Source organism: Pelodiscus sinensis, chromosome 21 (assembly GCF_052426305.1).
Source record: "Pelodiscus sinensis isolate ZL-2025 chromosome 21, ASM5242630v1, whole genome shotgun sequence".
NCBI lineage: Eukaryota > Metazoa > Chordata > Testudines > Trionychidae > Pelodiscus > Pelodiscus sinensis.
The window spans coordinates 11,221,368-11,239,662 of NC_143072.1; the positions used below are offsets into that span (position 1 = coordinate 11,221,368).

General features: G+C 54.7%; 1 protein-coding gene across 3 annotated transcripts in view; it reads left to right on the forward strand.

The window, feature by feature from the left end:
* The window catches only part of AP2B1 (adaptor related protein complex 2 subunit beta 1), a 103,691-nt gene extending 92,982 nt beyond the window's left edge, over positions 1-10,709 (forward strand). For all 3 annotated transcript variants that reach the window (XM_089772151.1, XM_075905003.2, XM_075905002.2), the window contains 2 exons: positions 3,062-3,216; positions 4,838-10,709. In XM_089772151.1, coding sequence (XP_089628277.1) covers positions 3,062-3,216; positions 4,838-4,912 — 230 coding nt within the window. In that variant the 3' untranslated portion in view covers positions 4,913-10,709. The remainder of the gene's footprint in view (positions 1-3,061; positions 3,217-4,837) is intronic.
* Positions 10,710-18,295: the final 7,586 nt, after the last annotated feature.

Here is an 18,295-nt window from a genome sequence, read left to right on the forward strand (position 1 = left end):
GTAGACAAGGCAAACGTGTTTAAAAAAACCCTCTCCAAATCCTCTCGGAGGCTACATAATGGGGCCAGATGCTCTTAGCTTGGGCAACTCAAGGAATCCCTGAATTCTGCAGATTGGTTTGCACTGTCCTCCTAGGCCCAGGGGAGGGAGTCAGTGCACGGTCAGCATCGGCTTCGCACAAGCTTCCCCCCCGTGCCGTGTGGTCGTTAACGGAGGCTTCCCTGTGGGCCGACATCCCTCTCGTGGCTCAACATCCAGCCCAGTTCTGAGTGGGGCTGGCCTCACTGCTCTGTCACCCCCCCCCCCTTCTAAAGGCAGCGCTGTCACATTGCATAAGCTGTCCCGCCCGAGCATGGCCCGGCCTGGCCCTGTTGCCTAGCGACACTGCCTGATGTGGAAGAGCTGACACTGGTTTTGACTTGCTCACAGAGCTGTGGCTGGAGTTGGAAGGGAATTGGAAATGACACATGCCCTCCCGCGTGTGGATCCCGACGTCTGGAGCAATAGAGACGGTGGCGGAGCCAAGTGAGCGTCCGAGCCCAGCACCCTCCTTGCATGTTGTCGCTGCGTTAGGTTATTCTGAGCGGTTGAGTCCCCTGAAGGCGTCTGTGTCCAGTGATGTTGCGACAAGCTTCTGAGAGGGCAAGAGACAGGAATTCTCACTTGGTTCTGTCTTCCTGTGTGGTCTTGGACAGACATGGCCGCAGACCACTCAGCTCTGCCATCCCCGTCTGGGGCGCAACAGTTGAAATGGCACGCAGTTCTCTGGCAGCTTCAAAGCTGGCTGCTAGGAACAAACAGCAATCCATGCGTCTCTGCAGGGCCACGCTTTAGATTTAAGGCTCCGCTTGTGATTAAATTCAGTGCCCTGCGGGGGGCCCCGACAGAACCCAGGCTGTCAGGCTGCCGATCCCACGTGGGGATGCACCTCCCCTCGGCAGAGGTCGAGGAAGTGCTAGCGCCAGCACTTTGCACCAGCACGCTGCTGGCTAAATGTGAGGGGACAGCGCTGAGATTGATTCCGTGGCAGGCAAACAGCTTGGACAATAAGTCACCTGCGTCTTCCATCCTCCCTCGGTGCTTTTGGAAACCGTTTGCTGCCAATGCCTTTGCTCAGCTCTGGGCTTTCCTTGGTCTTTGCCTTTGGGATTCTCTGCAGATGCATGTGTGCGGCAATTTCCTTTGCTTGTGCAGGAACCAAGCATGGTGGTTGTCTCCTGACCCTTGGCAGGAGCAAGCGCGCTGTACCAGTCCCGCCATCAGTGGGTAGGGCTTGTCCCTCCAGGCCATGTCTGGCTCTGCTTGCGCTTCAGAGCAACCTGTACGATGTGGCATCTTTCCCGAACCCAGACGGGCCCTTCCTCTGCTGGAGGAAGAGAAGTGGGAGGAGGAGAAAGGAAGATGAGGATTGTGTAGCTCAGCACTTGATTAGTTACTTGCCTCTCCTAGTTTCTATAGTAACCAAGGAAGAGAGGAAACCCAAAGCGGGCTCTTTCCGGGTTGTCTGTTTTGCGTTCCTGCTGAGTGAGTGTTGGAGGAAAGGATGCAGCATAGGGCAGAGAGCTTAGGCCCCTTCTGCTCAGACGCTCCTTCTTTGGCCCCCTGCTCCAGCACTGCCTCAATCTCGTCTGTTTTTAAGCCTCTCCTTTGTGTGGCTCTGTGGCTTGCAGTGTTTGTGGGGCTGGCTGGTCAGGTGCCTGCTCCCTTCTGTCCTGCCACACCTCCTCTCTCCTCATGCTCAGGCGGGCAAGCCTGGAAACACAGGCCACAGCCATCTTCCTCCCCTTCCCCAACGTCCTCAGCCTGTCAGCAATTGCGCCCAACCAGTACCCAGCAGGTGACCGTGTGGGCTAGTGCTGGGCATTTCAAACGGGTCGCGGGCCTGCCCGGGTAAGCCACCGCTGGGCCCCGAGATGCTTTGTTTATCCAAATGTCCGTAGGCCCAGAGCCTCGCAACAGCCCTTGGCGGGAAGCGGTGAACTTCTGCGAGGGTCTGGGCCTGTGGACCCCCACAAAGCATCTCCTGGCTTACCTAGGTGGGCCCGCAACCCAACTGTGAACCCCCCGGCACAGCACATAAACCATCAGGTGACATTCCCGGAATAAATAACCTCCCAGGAAATTCCTCAGTGGCCAGGAGTGGCTTGGGCCTCGCAGGACATTTGTGGTCGTCTCAAGAATCCCCTCGCTGTCTGAGGCCGGGAGCGGCCATTGCTCCAGTGTTGCTGGAGAGCAGACGCTGGGCAGGGTGGCTGTTCCGACGCTCTCCTACACTGAGCTCAGCAGGTTCTGTGGCTTTAGGAATCCTGCTCCTACCATGGCCTCTCTTCCATGGGGTTTTGGCTTCCCCAGGCTACCAGCCTGGGTGTTGATTTGGCTGCTGTGTCTTCTGGATCCCTGCTGCTGTTCTCGTTTCTCTGTCAGGAGCCTGACAAATAGAGATCGTGGTTACAGCCGTGTACTTGTGTGCAGGTAACACCACAGGTCTTGGAGTGCTGCGAACGGTGCCCCCCCCCGCACAGCAGGCAGAGGGGAAAGGCCGTTCCTCTCCCCAGCTGGTTGTATTCAGGGTGCAGAGAGCTGTTAGTGCCTGAGAAGGCAGAGTTGAGATTTAGGCCGTGATCTTGTTTGTTGTTACTTAGCAGCACCCTCTGGCTCAGGAACACCTGGCGCAAAGTCCAGAATCAGCCCACCCAGGGTCTGGGCTGGTTTGGGGACCTATAATCTGCGGCTCGCAGAAGGGCCCCAGCCAACAGCAGCGTGGTGGAGGGGGTGGGCGTCCGTCCCGTAAGGGGAGGCCAATACCAACTAGGCAGGGAGACCCACATCCACGGGGGAACCTCCAGGGAGATGGAGCACATTTGACCTGCTTTTCCTCTTGCCTCGCTCTCCAGTGTCTGACGCAGATGCCGGTTCTGCCTGGCTGGGGGCTCGTGCTCTGCCTTTTTGGTCTGTTCATACGCTGCCTGGCCATGGGGCCCTGGTTTGTGAGGAGGCTGCTCGGCTTTGGGGCACATGGGGGGTGTCCAGTGTGGATTTCGGAGGTGGTTTCTCTTTGCAGACGCTGTTTCCAGTAAGCTGCAGAACAATAACGTTTACACCATTGCCAAGAGGAACGTGGAAGGCCAGGACATGCTCTACCAGTCTCTGAAGCTCACCAACGGCATCTGGATCTTGGCTGAGCTGCGTATTCAGCCTGGAAACCCAAATTACACAGTAAGCCCCTTCGGCACTTGGCGGGCAGGGGAAGACCAGGCACCCTTCCCAGCCGTCTCCGATCGAAGGCAGCATGCTGGGAAGAAGCACCTTTCGGGTCTGTTCGTTTCAGCCCCAGGGCAAGGGCAGAGTTAGGAAGCCACTGATGTCAGTGGCCCACTGAGCTAAAGGAATGCTGACTCAGCAGCAGGTGTTTAGTGGCCTGGCCTGTTACCATCCGAATTTGCCACAAAACATGGACGCACAAGCATTGTCCGAATTCTCCCCAGCCCCTGCCAGCAAGCAGGGCTAGCGCAGGGAGGGAAGATAGCTCAGTGGTTTGAGCATTGGCCTGCTAAACCCAGGGTTGTGAGTTCAATCCTTGCGGAGGCCATTTGGGGCAAAAATTTGTCAGGGATGGTACTTGCTCCTGCTGTGAAGGCAGGGGACTGGACTTGACCTTTCAAGGTCCCTTCCAGTTCTAGGAGATAGGCATTCTCCATTAATTTAATATAATTATTTAATATAATTTAAGGGTTCCCTTCTGCCCCGCTGCACTGCTGAAGCAGAGCCTGGCTGTCCAGACTTGGGAGGTTCCCTTGGCCTTGCTCAAAAGCAAGCGCCCTGCCAGCTCCTGTGTGTAGCCACTTCCTTGAACTCCTAGCTGCTGGGGGTGTCTTGCCCCTGCCTTGAGACACGCAAGGTGCAGCCTGGGGGGCCCTGCATGTGGAAAGGGAGCAATTTGAACCGTTGGCAAAGGGAGCTTGGCTTTGTGGTCCCTCCCTCGCTGTCCCAGAGCGCAAGCGGGACTCAGGGCTGCTACTGAGGTGATGGTCCTGAGCCAGCTGCGTGCCACTGGCACTGTGGGTCCATGCGGGTCCGTGGGCTCTTGGGAGCACGCAGGCTCCCCTCTGAACATCAGCGCAAGCTGGTGAATCACAGTGCTGCAGAGGAAGCCATCACATGCTGGGATTCCGCTTACACTTCCGCTGCTCACTTCCAGTGCTGTCCCAAGCTAGCTAGCGCCACACACAAGGGCTGCCTGCTTTTGTGTGTCTCAGCGCTTCGGCAGGAAATAGCAGGAGGCCAGCAACTGGGACTAATATTTAAAGTTCTGTGTGAATTAAACCCCCACTTCTCCCCAAAAAAACCCAAACGTACCTGGCACCCTGGAAAACACGGTGGTAACTGCACTACCACAGTGTTGCTGTCACCCCTTGAGGTTGGAGGCTGCTGCTATAGCAGAGTTACGGGATATGGGCTTTTAGCCCAACTACAAGCACATGCTTTGAGAGCCGCAGGCTCCCGGGTTTGGCCTTGAGTCAGCCCAGCGCAAGGCACGCAAGAGACAGGGCAGAGGAGCTTGACGAGCGGCGATGGGAAAGTATTCCCTGTGCCCTCGCCTACCTGTTCTTAGGCCAGACTGACTCCTTCTTAGACATCTGAATTCAGCACCAGCCTCGGGTAGTGGGTGACACGACCTGGTAGCCGAAACTCCCCAACCTTGCTGTGTGCTGGATGGGGCAGGGTGTGGATTGAATGCAGGGAAATGGATCCGAAGAGCCCAGCACGCTTCCTAGTGGGGATGGGCTGTGTTAGCCGCTGCCTTCTGATGCTGACGTGGTCTTCGTGTCTCTCCTAGCTGTCCCTGAAGTGCCGGGCTCCCGAAGTGTCCCAGTACGTCTACCAGGTCTACGACAGCATTTTGAAAAACTAAAGTCGGCTCCACGTCTCACCCCACAAAGGGAGGAGGGGAGGCTCCAGCTACTCCCACTATCGGTGCAGGCAAAGAACTCTGACTGGAAGCAGCTGTATTCATGTGTAGGATTTCAGTCAAGCGCACCGAGAAACCAAGGTAGCAATTAGTATCCACATGCTAATAATAATCGGGAACAACCGTTTGATATTTTTAGCGTCCATGAAAACTTTGTAACCACTGCTTTGTCCACTCCCCCGTCCCCCGGTGCCACGGTTCTGTCGTTCTTCCTTGTGGGCGTGTCCATCTCGTGCCAATGTTTAGCGTTTTCTAAACCGCGCTCGGCGGAGTTGCTCTTTTGTAATAGATGGCTCATTGATGACCCGAAAAAGACAAGTCTCTGTTCATTAAAACAAGGCCAAGGCATCCTGGAAACACAAACTGCACTTTATTATTTTATATTTTTTATACGTTCAGGTTGTTTTTTGTATTGTAACCAGATGAGAAAGGGAAGAAAAGATCCAGCTGCGCCTGAGCAGGGCAAGTGCTCAAGAGCGCACGGGTGAGCTAGGAGTAGCCTTGGTGGGCTGGAGGGAGCTCTAGAGAGGGCGTTGGGATGGACCTGGGCTGGGGCGTTCCATTGTCCCACGCGCCACGCCCGCCTGCAGCCCAGGGGCTCAGAAGTGGATCTGCTTTGCCTGGGGATGCAGGAGCTGGCAGCTGAGGGCGAAGAGGAAGGAGGCGGCTGGTCTGACTCCCAGGGTGCCCGGCCCTTGGCAGAGCAGGGGGTGTGGTCATTGTCTCTTCTTTCCTGCTCTTCTCCGTGTCTTGTCTTATAGAATCCTAGAGCTGGAAGAGACCACAGGAGGTCATCAAGTCCAGCCCCCTGCTCTAGGCAGGACCAACCCCAACTAAATCAACCCGGCCAGGGCTTTGTCAAGCCGAGACTTAAACACCTCTAGGAATGGAGGCTCCACTACTTCCCTAGGGAACCCATCCCAGTGCTTCACCACCCTCCTCGGGAAATAGTTTTTCCTAATATCCAACCTGGACCTCTCCCACCACAACTTGAGACCATTGCTCCTTGTTCTGCCATCTGTCACCACTGAGAACAGCCTCTCTCCATCCTCTTTGGAACCTCCCTTCAGGAAGTTGAAGGCTGCTATCAAATCCCCCCACACTCTTCTCTTCTGCAGACTAAACAGACCCAACTCCCTCAGCCTCTCTTCGTAGATCATATGCTCCAGCCCCCTAATCATTTTGGTTGCCCTCCGCTGGACCCTCTCCAATGCGTCCACATCCTTTTTGTAGTGGGGGGCCTAGAACTGGACACAATCCTCCAGATGTGGCCTCACCAGAGCCGAATAAAGGAGAATAATCACGTCTCTGGATCTGCTGGCAATGCTCCTCCTAATGCTCCCTAATATGCCATTAGCCTTCTTAGCTACAAGGACACCCTGTTAACTCATATCCAGCTTCTCATCCAAAAGTAACCCCCAGGTCCTTTTCTGCAGAACTGCTACTTAGCCAGTCGGTCCCCAGCCTGTACCAATGCTTGGGATTCTTCCATCCTAAGGGCAGGACTCTGCACTTCTCCTTGTTGAACCTCATCAGATTTCTTGTGGCCCAGTCCTCCAATTTGTCTAAGTCAATCTGGACCCTATCTCTGCCCTCAAGCGTATCTACCTCTCCCCCTAGCTTAGTGTCATTTGCAAACTTGCTGAGGGTGCAATCCATCCCCTCATCCAGATCATTAATAAAGATATTGAACAAAACCGGTCCTAGAACCGAACCTTGGGGCACTCCACTAGAAACCGACCGCCATCCTGTCATCAAGCCATTGATCACTACCCGCTGGGCCCGGCCTTCTAGCCATCTTTCTATCCATCTTACCGTCCATTTATCCGATCCACATTCCCTTAACTTGCTGGCTAGAATATTGTGGGAGACCGTATCAAAAGCCTTGCTAAAGTCAAGGTATATCACATCCACTGACTTTCCCACGGCCACAGAGCCAGTTACCTCATCATAGAAGCTAATCAGATCGGTCAGGCATGACTTACCCTTCGTGAATCCATGCTGACTATTCCTAATCACTTTCCTCTCTTCCAAGTGCCTCAATATGGATTCCTTAAGGATCCCTTCCATGATTTTTCCAGGAATCGAGGTAAGACTGACCGGCCAATAGTTCCCTGGATCGTCCTTCTTCCCTTTTTTGAATATGGGCACTACATTTGCCTTTTTGCAATCATCCGGGATCTCTCCCGATCTCCATGACTTTCAAAGATAATGGCCAAAGGCTCCTCAATGACATTTGCCAATTCCCCGAGTACCCTGAGATGCACTAAGTCCAGACCCATGGATTTGTGTACATTTAGCTTTTCTAAATAGTTCCTAACCTGTTCTTTACCCACCACGGGCTGTCCATCTTCATCCCATCTTGCGTCACTTAGCGCGTTAGTCTGGGAGCCGACCTTGTCTGTGAAGACAGAGGCAAAGAAAGCATTGAGTACTTCAGCTTTCCCCACATCATCTGTCACCAGTAGGGGCCGCACACCCTCTCTGACCACCTTCTTCTTTTAAACATGCCTGTAGAAACCTTACTTGTTATCCTTCACAACCTTTGCCAGTCGCAATTCCAATTGCACTTTTGCCTTCCTGATAACCCCCCGGCATTCTCGCGCTATACATTTAAACCCCTCCCTGGTCATCTGTCCAAGTTTCCACTTTTTATAAGCTTCCTTTTTGTGCTTAAGTTCACCAAGGATTTCCCCTGTAAGCCAATCCGGTCTCCTACCATGTTTGCCTCTCTTGCTATGCGTCGGGATGGTTTCTTTCTGTGCCTTCAATAAGGCTTCTTTAAAATACTGCCAGCTGTCCTGGACTCCTTTCCCCTTCATGTTAGCATCCCAGGAGATTCTGCCCATCAGGTCTTTCAGGGAGTCAAAATCTGCTTTTCTAAAGTCCAAGGTGTGTATTTTACTACTCTCTTTTCTTCCTTTGGTCAGGATCCTGAAATCTACCATCTCACGATCACTGCTTCCCAGGTTGTCACCCACCTCCACTTCCCCTATTAGTTCCTCCCTGTTTGTGAGCAGAAGGTCAAGCTGCGCACGGCCCCTGGTCGGATCCTTCAGCACTTGTGTCAAGAAGTTATCCCCAACATTCTCCAAAAACTTCCTGGATTGCCTGTGTACTGCCGTATTGGTCTCCCAACGCATCAGGGTGATACAGGTCCCCCACGAGAACCAGGGCCTGCGATCTGGAAGCTTCACTCAGCTGTCCGAAGAAAGCCTCATCTACCTCATCACTGCTGTTGTTTGCACCTTTAAACTTAACCCATAGACTCTCAACAGGTTTTTCTCCCTCTTTATACTGGAGTTCAGAGCAATCGTAGTGCTCTCTTACATATAGTGCAATTCCTCCTCCTTTTCTCCCCCGCCTGTTCTTCCTGAACAGTCTATACCCTTCTATGACAGCGCGCCAGTCATGCGAGTCATCCCACCAAGTCTCTGTTATCCCAATTAAATCATATTTCTTGGACTGGGCCAGGGTCTCCAGTTCTTCCTGTTTGTTGCCCAGGCTTCTCGCATTAGTGTACAAACACCTCAGATAGGGCGATCTTCTCCATTCGAAACAGGGGTCCTCCTTTCTTGCTCATTCCTCTCTGCATTTCTTCCCGGTATCTGACTTTCCCACTCCCCTCAGGGTTTTGGTCACCGTCCCCCAAGGAACCTAGTTTAAAGCCCTCCTCACTAGGTTTGCAAGCCTGCCCGCGAAGATGCTCTTTCCTCTCTGTTAGGTGGATCCCATCTCTTCCTAACAATCCTTGTGCCCGGAACCAAGTCCCATGGTTGAAGTAACCAAAGCCCTCTCTGCGACACCATCTGCGCAACCACGCATTTACGTCCTCAATTCGACGATCCCTGCCCAGTCCTTTCCCTTCAACAGGGAGGATGGACGAGAACACCACTTGCGCGCCGAATTCTTGGATCCTTCTTCCCAACGCTACATAATCCGCAGTAACCCGCTCAAGGTCATTCTTGGCCATATCGTTAGTTCGCATGTGGAGAAGCAGGAAGGGGTAGCGATCCGAAGGTTTGATGAGCTTGGTAAGCCTCTCAGTTCCATCCTGAATTCGAGCTCCTGGTAAGCAGCACACCTCTCGAGATTCCAGGTCCAGATGGCAGATGGATGGCTCAGTTCCTCACCCATCTTCCTGCCCCTGCCTGTCTGCGTTCCTCCCTGCAGCTTCCGAGTGCTGCACCGGGCTGTGCCTAGCTCCCAACGCTGTCCGCTGCCTCCCGGCGGAGGGTGGTCACAGCCATTTTTCTGTGGTCCTTGAGCACTTGTGTGCGGAGGGAGGGATTGCACAAGCCGCAGGGCATGGCAGCATCTGGCCGTGTGCGTTAGGGGTACGAGGAACAGCCTGGGATGTTCCCCTATAGTTCCTGTCCCTGGCGTGGGAAAGCCATTTCTCCCAGTGTCCTGCAAACTTGCAGCCAGACTTGGCTTAGGGGAAGGCCCCATTCTCCAGGGCTGCAGAGGAGAGCTACTGAGACGCTGACGGGAAATTGCCCTCCCAAACCTGAGACACCCAAAAGGAAATGCCTCGTGGCAGGGGAGAGAGTTGTGTGCAGCCTCCTGCCTCACTTGGACCTACCCAACCCTCCCATGCAGCACGCAAGGTGATCTCACGGGCTTGCTCTTTCCATGCCTTGCGGTGACTTGGGCCCTTGCGTGCCTTGTGGCTGAAGCTCACTGGCATGCAGACATGGGCCTCCAAGGGGGTAGGACGGCTGCTTGGTCTTTCCACGAGCCAGCGAGTTGCCTTGTCCCAGGCCAGGAGCTGCAGTAGAGCTCAAGCTGGAATGAAAGTGGGGCCACTCGGCTTCCCCCAGAGTGACGGGCCGCCCCCATGGCCTGGTGCAGGGCTGCCTGCCGGGCTGCGTCTGCTCCTGAGGTGCAGCACAGGGTGTCGTGATGGGGGGGAGGCCACCGAGGATCAGCCTGGGCTGAGGGGGGGGGCCACTGAGGGTCAGTCTGGGCTGGGGGGGGCAATCCAGCTTGAAGGCAAGGGAAGCTTGGGAGCAGCAGGGGGGCTGGGTGCGGGGCAGTGTCTGGCACCGTGAATCCAGGCTGGGCAGAATGTGGGACAGAACTGCAGGAACTCGGCGCAGGCGCCGGCTTGGCTGCCAGCATCAGGAGCCCTGTGGGCCACTGGGCTGCGAGCACCTCAGACCCAATTACCACAGAAATGAGTAAAGGGCCGGGTGTACGAGCTGGCCCTCGGAGCCAGAAAGGACCGCTTCCCCTGGGGAGCTGAGCTGTGGGCCTGGGAGGGGTGGGCAGGGTGTGAAGGGGCAGCAGGGGAAAGCCCAGGTCTCTCTGCCAAGGGAGGTCAGTTCTGCACGAGCCCCAGTGTGCCCCTAGGTACGTTGCTGACTCCTGGGCACTGCTGCTCTGCGAGCCTGTCCCGCACTCTCCAGCCCTGGGAAAAGCGGCGGAGGATCCCTGGGAATAAGGACCCGAGTCTCGCTCCATTAAAGCCACCGAAAAGCCCAAACCCAGGAAAGAATAAACACCCCATAGCAAATCCCCTGCCTGCCTCCCCCGCCCAGTGTCCATGCATCTCCTGGGCCCTGCTATGTGTGCATGCTGTGAAGAGGGGCTGGCGGGAGGGGGAGCCAGAGGGCCAGGGGGGTGTGTTGTTCGCTGTCAGCACCATTCCATTGTACTGCATAGCCACTCTGACGTGCTCCCTGCGGGGGAAAGCTTTGCCTTGTGTCCTTGTCAATAAACTTGTCATTTACACTCACGCCCAGCTGTGGTGTGTCTCTGGGGGGGGGGGGCTGGCAGGGTGCACTGGGTTCCAGGCTGGCGGATGTCACTGGAGCACCTGATAACTGAAGCTGTGTGGAGAAGGAAGAAGTTGCAGATGTGGCCTTTACTGAGGCTTTTTGCTACAATTTTCTCTCAAACAAGCTAGGCAAATACAACCTAGATGGAGTGACTGTAAGGTGGGTGCAGAACTGGCTGGAAAACTGTTCCCGGGCTGTGTCTAGACTGGCAAGTTTTTCCACAAAAGCAGCTGCTTTTGCGGAAAAACTTGCCAGCTGTCTACACTGGCCGCTTGAATTTCCGCAAGAACACTGATGATCTCATGTAAGAAATCAGTGCTTCTTGTGGAAATACTATGCTGCTCCCGTTCGGGCAAAAGCTTTTGCGCAAAAGGGCCAGTGTAGACAGCTCCGATTTGTTTTGTGCAAAAAAGCCCCGATCGCGAAAATGGTGATCAGGGCTTTTTTGCGCAAAAGCGCGTCTAGATTGGCCATGGATGATTTTGCGCAAAAGTGCTTTTGCAGAAAAGCGTCTGTGCCAATCTAGACGCTCCTTTCCGCAAATGCTTTTAACGGAAAAGCTTTTCCGTTAAAAGCATTTGTAGAAAATCATGCCAGTCTAGACGTAGTCCAAGAGTGATCCTCAGAGATTCACAGTCAAGCTGGAGGGGCATAGCCAGGGGGTTCCCCTTCTGCTCAGTGTCTTCAGCGATCAGGGCCGGCCCACAACGTTTTGGCACCTGAGACGAGGAGCTCAGATGATGCCCCCATGCTCCCTCGCTGCACTAGCAGCAGACACAATTTTCTACACTCTGGGTCCTAGGGGTGCCCCCCCCCACACACACACACAGTCTGGCACCTGAGGTGGCCGCCTCAGTTTGCCTCAGGGTAAGTCCAGCCCTGTCATTGATGGTGTAGAGAGCACGTGTCATGTTTGCAGGGAGGGGCTGCCAGTGCCTTGGAAGCCAGGACTAAAATCCAAAATGATCTGGGCAAACTAGGGAAATGCTCTGAAGAAATCAGGATCAAATTCAATCAGGAGAAATACAAAGCACTCCACTCAGGCAGAATTGTTACCTGCACACCTACAAAAGGGGAAATGCCGGCCTCGGAGGGAGCACTGCAAAAAGGAATCGTCATGGCCCACAAGCTAAATATGAGTCAACAGTGTGAGACTTGCAAACCTCCATCTGGGCTGCGTGAACAGGAGTGTTGTGAGCAAGACACGCGAAGTCATTCTCCCGCTCTACTCTGTGCTGATTAGGCCTCAATTGGGAGTGCTGTGTCAGGAAAGATGGGGGGAAATTTGAAGCAGTCCTGAGAAGAGCAATAAAAAGGATTGAAGGTCTGGAGAACACGAGGGAAGATTGAAAAAACTGGGGTTGGATTAGCCTGGGGAAGCGATCTAACAAGTCTTCAAATACACAGACAATTGTGATATAGAGGTCAGTGATAAATTATTCTCCTAAACAGCTCAGGCCAGGGTGGGAAGCCAGGGGTTTAAACTGCAGCAAGGGCAGTTTCAGTTGGACATTAAGAAAAACTTCCTAGCTGGCAGGGTATTTAAGCACTGGTGTGAATTACTTAGGCCCCGTGTGGAATCTCCAGTGCTGTAGGGCGTTTTAAGAACAGGTTGGACAAACACCTGGTCTAGATAATGCTGAGTCCGGCCTCAGTGCGGGGACTGACGCGATGACCCATCACCGTCCCTTCCACTCCTACATGGCTATGATTCTATAACGCCACCCTCCTGTGCTGGCTGCCAGCTGCACCCAGAAGCTGTACAGGTTGCCGTGAAAATGAGAAGCCAGCAGAAATCCAAGCTGGCCCAGTCCCTCCCCACCTCCGGGCCCCACAGGCTGGCGTTTCCTGCAAGCCAGGCGAAGCGGGTGTGTGACCGCCCAGCACAGCTGGGAGCAGAGGAACAGTGCTTCTATTTTTAGCTCGGCTGTGAGATGATGCATGGGGGCTTTTTCAGACACCGCTACAGGAAGTGGGAGGGACCAGCAGGGCTGATTCCCAGGCAAAGGTGGTGGTTTTAGCTGAACACAAACAGCCCCGTTCTTTGAGGGTCACGCCGATTGACGTCAGTCGGGTCACATCTGCTGGCCACCAATGGAGATAAGCTCACCTCAAGTTTTAGCAAGTGGGCAAGTCACTTAATCTCTGTCTCTGCTCCTCTACACCCTGCCTCACGGGGCTGCGCTCTAGGGCCATGCATGTGCCTAAAGCAATAAAAGGAAATCCTCTGCAGCACGTGTTTAACCAGTGGAACTCACTGCTCTCAGGGGTCCTGTAAGCAAAGAGCGGAGCAGGATTTAAAGGAAAAGACTGGATGTGTCTGTGGCGAGAAAGAAGGCCCATGGGGACGTGAGACAAATGAAGGGTGTGTAAGAGATGCAAACCCTCAGACATTAACCTCTAACAGCTTGGGGGTTAGGGGTCAGGTCAGCCCACAACTGCCCAAAGGGAAGTGAGTGTTCCCCTTCATTTGGTGCTGGCAAGGAAACATCTGGAGTATTGCATCCAGTTCTGGCCCCCCCTCTCCCCCCATTACAGAAAGGATGTGGATGCATTGGAAAAAGTCCAACAGAAGGCAACAGAAATGATTAGGGGGCTGGAGCACATGACCTATGAGGAGAGGCTGAGGGATTTGGGCTTGTTTAGTCTGCAGAAGAGAAGAGTGAGGGGGGAGTTGATAGCAGCCTCCAACTCCCTGAAGGGGGATTCCAAAGAGGCTGGAGAGAGGCTGTTCTAGATGGGGACAGATGACAGAACAAGGAGCAATGGTCTCAAGTTGCAGCAGGGAGGTCTGGGTTGGACATTAGGAAAAACTTGATTCTGCGATTCCCTTCCTCTAGCTGCTTGGCCCGACTCCCACCCCATGATCAGAGGAGACTGTAAGCTCCTTTGGGCAGGGACTGCCCTGGCTGGGCCCAGGGCAGGGTTGCCAGGTGTCCGGTTGTCACCCAGACAGTCTGGTAATTGCGTTGTCTGTCTGATTAAAAAAACCCCAGAAAATACGGCAAGGCCGGTGGGGACATTTCCCCTGCAATGACCTTTTTTTGGTTTTTTTTTTGCTCAACCAGTTTTTTTCCCACCTCGTTCGAGATTTTTTTGTGAAAGTATCTGGCAACCCCAGCCCAGGTCACACCTGCTCTGAACAAGGGTGAAGGGCACTGGGGCTGCTCTCAAATGCACAAAGCACTTGATTGCCAAGAGACACCAGCCAGCCTGGGGGCTGAGGTTTCAGACGCCGCTGGGCTGGAACCCCCCAAGGTTTAGAGCACCCTCCCATCCAGGGGTAGCACTGCTTGTGGCAAACCCTTCTGCTGCCTTCCCCCCAGCAGGGTACCAGACCGGCTCGGGCACATAGGACCTCTGGAGAGAGGGGCTGGTACAGCCCCCAGCTGCTTCTGCTGCTGAGACCTCGGGTGGGCAGTGCCAGTGTGGGGCAGAGGAGCCAGGAGCTGTTCGTAGGATGATCGTGGGAGAAAGACGAATCGATTCCTTGCGCAGAAGCCCTCGGGGGAGCATGGTGGAAAATCCGAAGCCTGCGTCCTTGCGTTTGCTCACATGCCACAACAAAGCAAAGGCGGCTGGGAGGCTCACTGTGATGAATCGTGGCTGGCAACGGAGTGGGGACGGGGGCAGGGCAGCGGATGCTAAGAAGATGGTGCTGAGGGGGACATGCCTCGCTCTGGGTAAGGCCTAGAGCTTGGTTTGGAACCAAAAACTGCTCCAGTTCTCCATAGGCCCTACAGCAGGCTTGCCCCCCTGGGAAGGAAGAGACCTTCTGGGCTTCCCTCTCATGAACCGGTTCCCATTTAACGAACATGCTGGCTCCCCCGCCCACGAGACCGGCTCTCTCTGCCCCCAAGTTATGTGGCTTGGGGCAGGGGCAAGGACAGCGCCATGGCTAGCTAGCCAGCGTAAAGTAGCTGCATGCGAGGTAACAGTGACGCTGCCTTGCTGTGGGGAGGGAGCAGGTGGCTCCATTCCTGAGGAAATTGGGCCTGTTTTCCTGAGGGGCCCAGCCCCTGCCACCTCATTGGGTTCTGTGTCTGGAATGAAGAGGAGCCTGAGGAGATGGGGGAGGGCAAGGTGAGGCCAAGCAGCCCCATGGCAGCTTGGTGTCCCCATTTCCAGGGGGCAGCCCTGACAGAAGGGGGGCTCCAGGGGGAGGCAGGTACAGGCCCGCTCTTCGGAGCAAGGCCCAGTGGCGAGATATGTGTGCACAGAGCAGCAGCAGGGTCCACGTCTAAGATAAGACAAAAGCCTAGTGCAGGGGTGGGGCCGCTGCCCCACAGAAATCAGTCAGGGGCCACAGAAAAGTGAGAAGCAAAAACAAAAAAAAAAGAAAATCCAAACCAAACTCTCCCTGAGGCAAGCCCTGGCTGAGGAGGAGAAAGACGCTCCCCACGTTCTCCTCACACAGCAGAGCCCGAGGGGGTGGGCCCAGGCTAGTAGATTTTGTGTGCTCCAGTCCCACAGGATGGAGCACCATCATGGGTTCCCCAACACTGTTGGGGTGCCCTGAGCCTTGGGGGCTGGATCCACATCTGGCCCCTAGACCTGAGGTTCCCCACCCCTAGCTTAGCAGGTGACATACTGGTGGCCTCGGTCTTCGGGGCCATGAAAAGCTGTTGCCCACTGTGGCAAGTGACACAGCTGGGGAAGGGCTATAAAATCATGACAGGTGTGGAGACAGTGAATGAGGAAAAGTTATTTGCACTAGGGGGTCACCGCATAAAACTAATAGGTAGCGGATTTAAGACAAACAAAGGCAGTGTTTACTCACACCACACACAGCCAACCTGTGGAACTCCTTGTCAGAGGGTATTGTGAAGACCAGGACTTTTCCAGGGTTCAAAAAAGAACTGGAGGGTAGGTCCATCAATGGCTGTTAGCCAGGGTGGGTAGGAACGGTGTCCCTGGCCTGTTTGTCAGGGGCTGGGAACAGTGACAGGGGAGGGATCACATAGAATCATAGGGCTAGAAGAGACCTCAGGAGCTCACTTGATGGTTCCCTGTTCTGTTCATTCCCTCTGGACCACTTGGCATTGGCCACTGGGCTAGATGGACATGTGGCCCTACCCACTCTGGCCACTCTCATGTTCTTAAGTAAGGGCTCTGCTGGTAACTGACACGACTCTTTCCTTGTCCTTGTGATTGGGGCGGGGGGCATTGACACACTATTGGCAGGTGCAGGCAGCATGGGCCAATGGGTGAAGCATGGGGCTTGGAGTCAGGAGACTGGGGATCAAAGCACATCTGGGGGTGACCTAGCACAAGACACCTCCCGTCCCTGTACCTTTGTTCTCCTTCCCAGCTTCTGCGGAGCTATTTCACATAGGCAGGAAACGGGCGGTGAGCCTGGAGGTGGGGGTGAGACACCCTGGCAGCTATTCAAGTCAGCACCTTCCTTTCCATCCCAGAGCTCAAACAGGGCCCTCTAGCTTCCCCCATCTCTCCTTCGTGCCTCCCCCTCTTCTTTTCCAGGCTTTGAACACTGCCCTGGAAACCCAGCCCTGCCTCCGTGATGGAGTCAGGGAGCTATGCAGAGCGCCAGCTCCTTGTTGAAATGCGCAAGTCCAGCCTGGAACGTGACTAGGTCAAAATGGTTCCTTCTCTCTCCACACGTCTGTCCTGCTTGCACCAGGGTGAACTGGGCTCAGAATTCATGCCTGCTGCTCTTTGATCCTGCAGGCCCAGCAGAGCCAGCTCAAGGAGAGGAGGGGGGTGTCCAATTCTGTGCCCTCACCACAGCGATTGGCCATGTTCCAACCAGTTGCACCCGTGCAAAGCCACTGCTGGCAATTTGGAGTTCCGAGATCTCATTCATGGGGCTAGATTGGCCCAGCAGGCACCTTATTATTGGCAACGTACAGGAGGGCAAAGAACCCAGTGCTGTTAATCCACCCCCTCCAAATCCAATCCAGGTGTTTGTGTTACTGTCCACTTTGCTGCGACACCCGGAGGCTCCAGCCACGATCATGCCCCTGTTGTGCTCTATGTACCGACTGAGAAACCGTCTGCATCGATGCCCTCGCCGCCACAGGTCCCCAGACAGAAAAAGGAAGACGTGGCCTCTGGATTTTTCCATCTGGGGAACTGAAACATGGATCCCAAGGGATCTGTAGGAAAGCCAGGCCTGTGTGCCACTCCCAGAACCACCCCTTCCTTTCTGGAGAAGACCTGGGCGCAGTCTTGCAGCCGGCTTCATCTTTGTAAGGGTCTTGGCTTAGTGGGGTGAGGGAGAGCATTCCCGGGTGAGCAGCAATAAGGGGAACCCAGCCTCCCCCTCTCCCCCGGGATACAATTTATTTAATAACGAAAAATACTGTAAGTGGACAACCGCTCGGTGGGTATTTTTAAAGCTACAAAAATAGACTTGGATCCTCAGTGCTGGCAGGAATGGAGCCTGGCTTTTCCTGGAAAGCATCAGAAAGGTGTATACCAGCCAGCATGCCAGTGGGGAGGGGCTACTGACCAGCCCCTCCCCACTCTGAACTGCAGGGCCCTGCCATGCGGATGGCATTGGGTTTCATGCAAAGATGGGCCCAGAGTGCTTAGGTGATCAGCCTGAATAACAGAACATGCCCGCTGCAGAACTGCTACTGTTGGCTGCAGGCACCAGCCCAGCCCCTCTAGATGTCAGCAGGTATCTGCTCAGACCTCCAGAGAGCTGTCATCCCAGGTGCTCCTCCTCATTAATTACGCTTCATTAGCGCTGGGATTTAGCCAGAGGCTAGCTCAGATTCTCTGGCACGCTGGATGGGATATGGGACATGGGGGACTGGATACCACCTTTCCTGGGCCCTGATCCCAAACCAGCTAGGGACCACTTGCTCCCAGCTGTGAACCAATGCAGCATGAAGCTGCTCTGTGTTCCACAAGGGCTGGGGGGCAGCTGGATGCTCCCTGCTTCTCTCCCCCCATTCCTCAGCTACAACCGGATGGAGAATACAGGCTTGGACAGCTACCACCAGAGGGGTTGTATGTACAGTTGTGGGTGCGGAGTGGTGAAAACAACAGGGCTGTGTGTTGTGCTCCCTGTAAACTGAGCACTTGGGCAGCCACCCAAGAGAGATTGCAATGCCACCCAGCTGACTAACAGAGCACTCACAGTGCCCATAGCCAACAGCATATGTTTCTATTGGTGGTGCACATCTGCATAGGGCTTGGTGCACATAACAAAATGTATTCCGCACATGGCTGGAAAAAATGAGAGGGAACATTGGCTGTGTGTTTTCTACCCGGTGCATTCACTCTTCCTTCTTTGAATATGTGTCTTTAAGGGCCTGATCTCAACCCAACACACAAACACACTCCACATGTGCCCCTGCACTCCTCCTCTACCCTCCCCCCCCCCCCCCCTCCCATGGACATGGTCTTGGTGCATTGATCCCCTCACCTACACGGCTTAACACTTCACGTCCAGCACATTGGTGCACCTATGCAAACTCCTGTGGTAGTAGTGAGCGCATGCACTCATAATGCACACCAGCTGGGCTTTGCATGAGCCCCTCCTCAGACCAGGCCCAGCCATCCAGTGCCACTA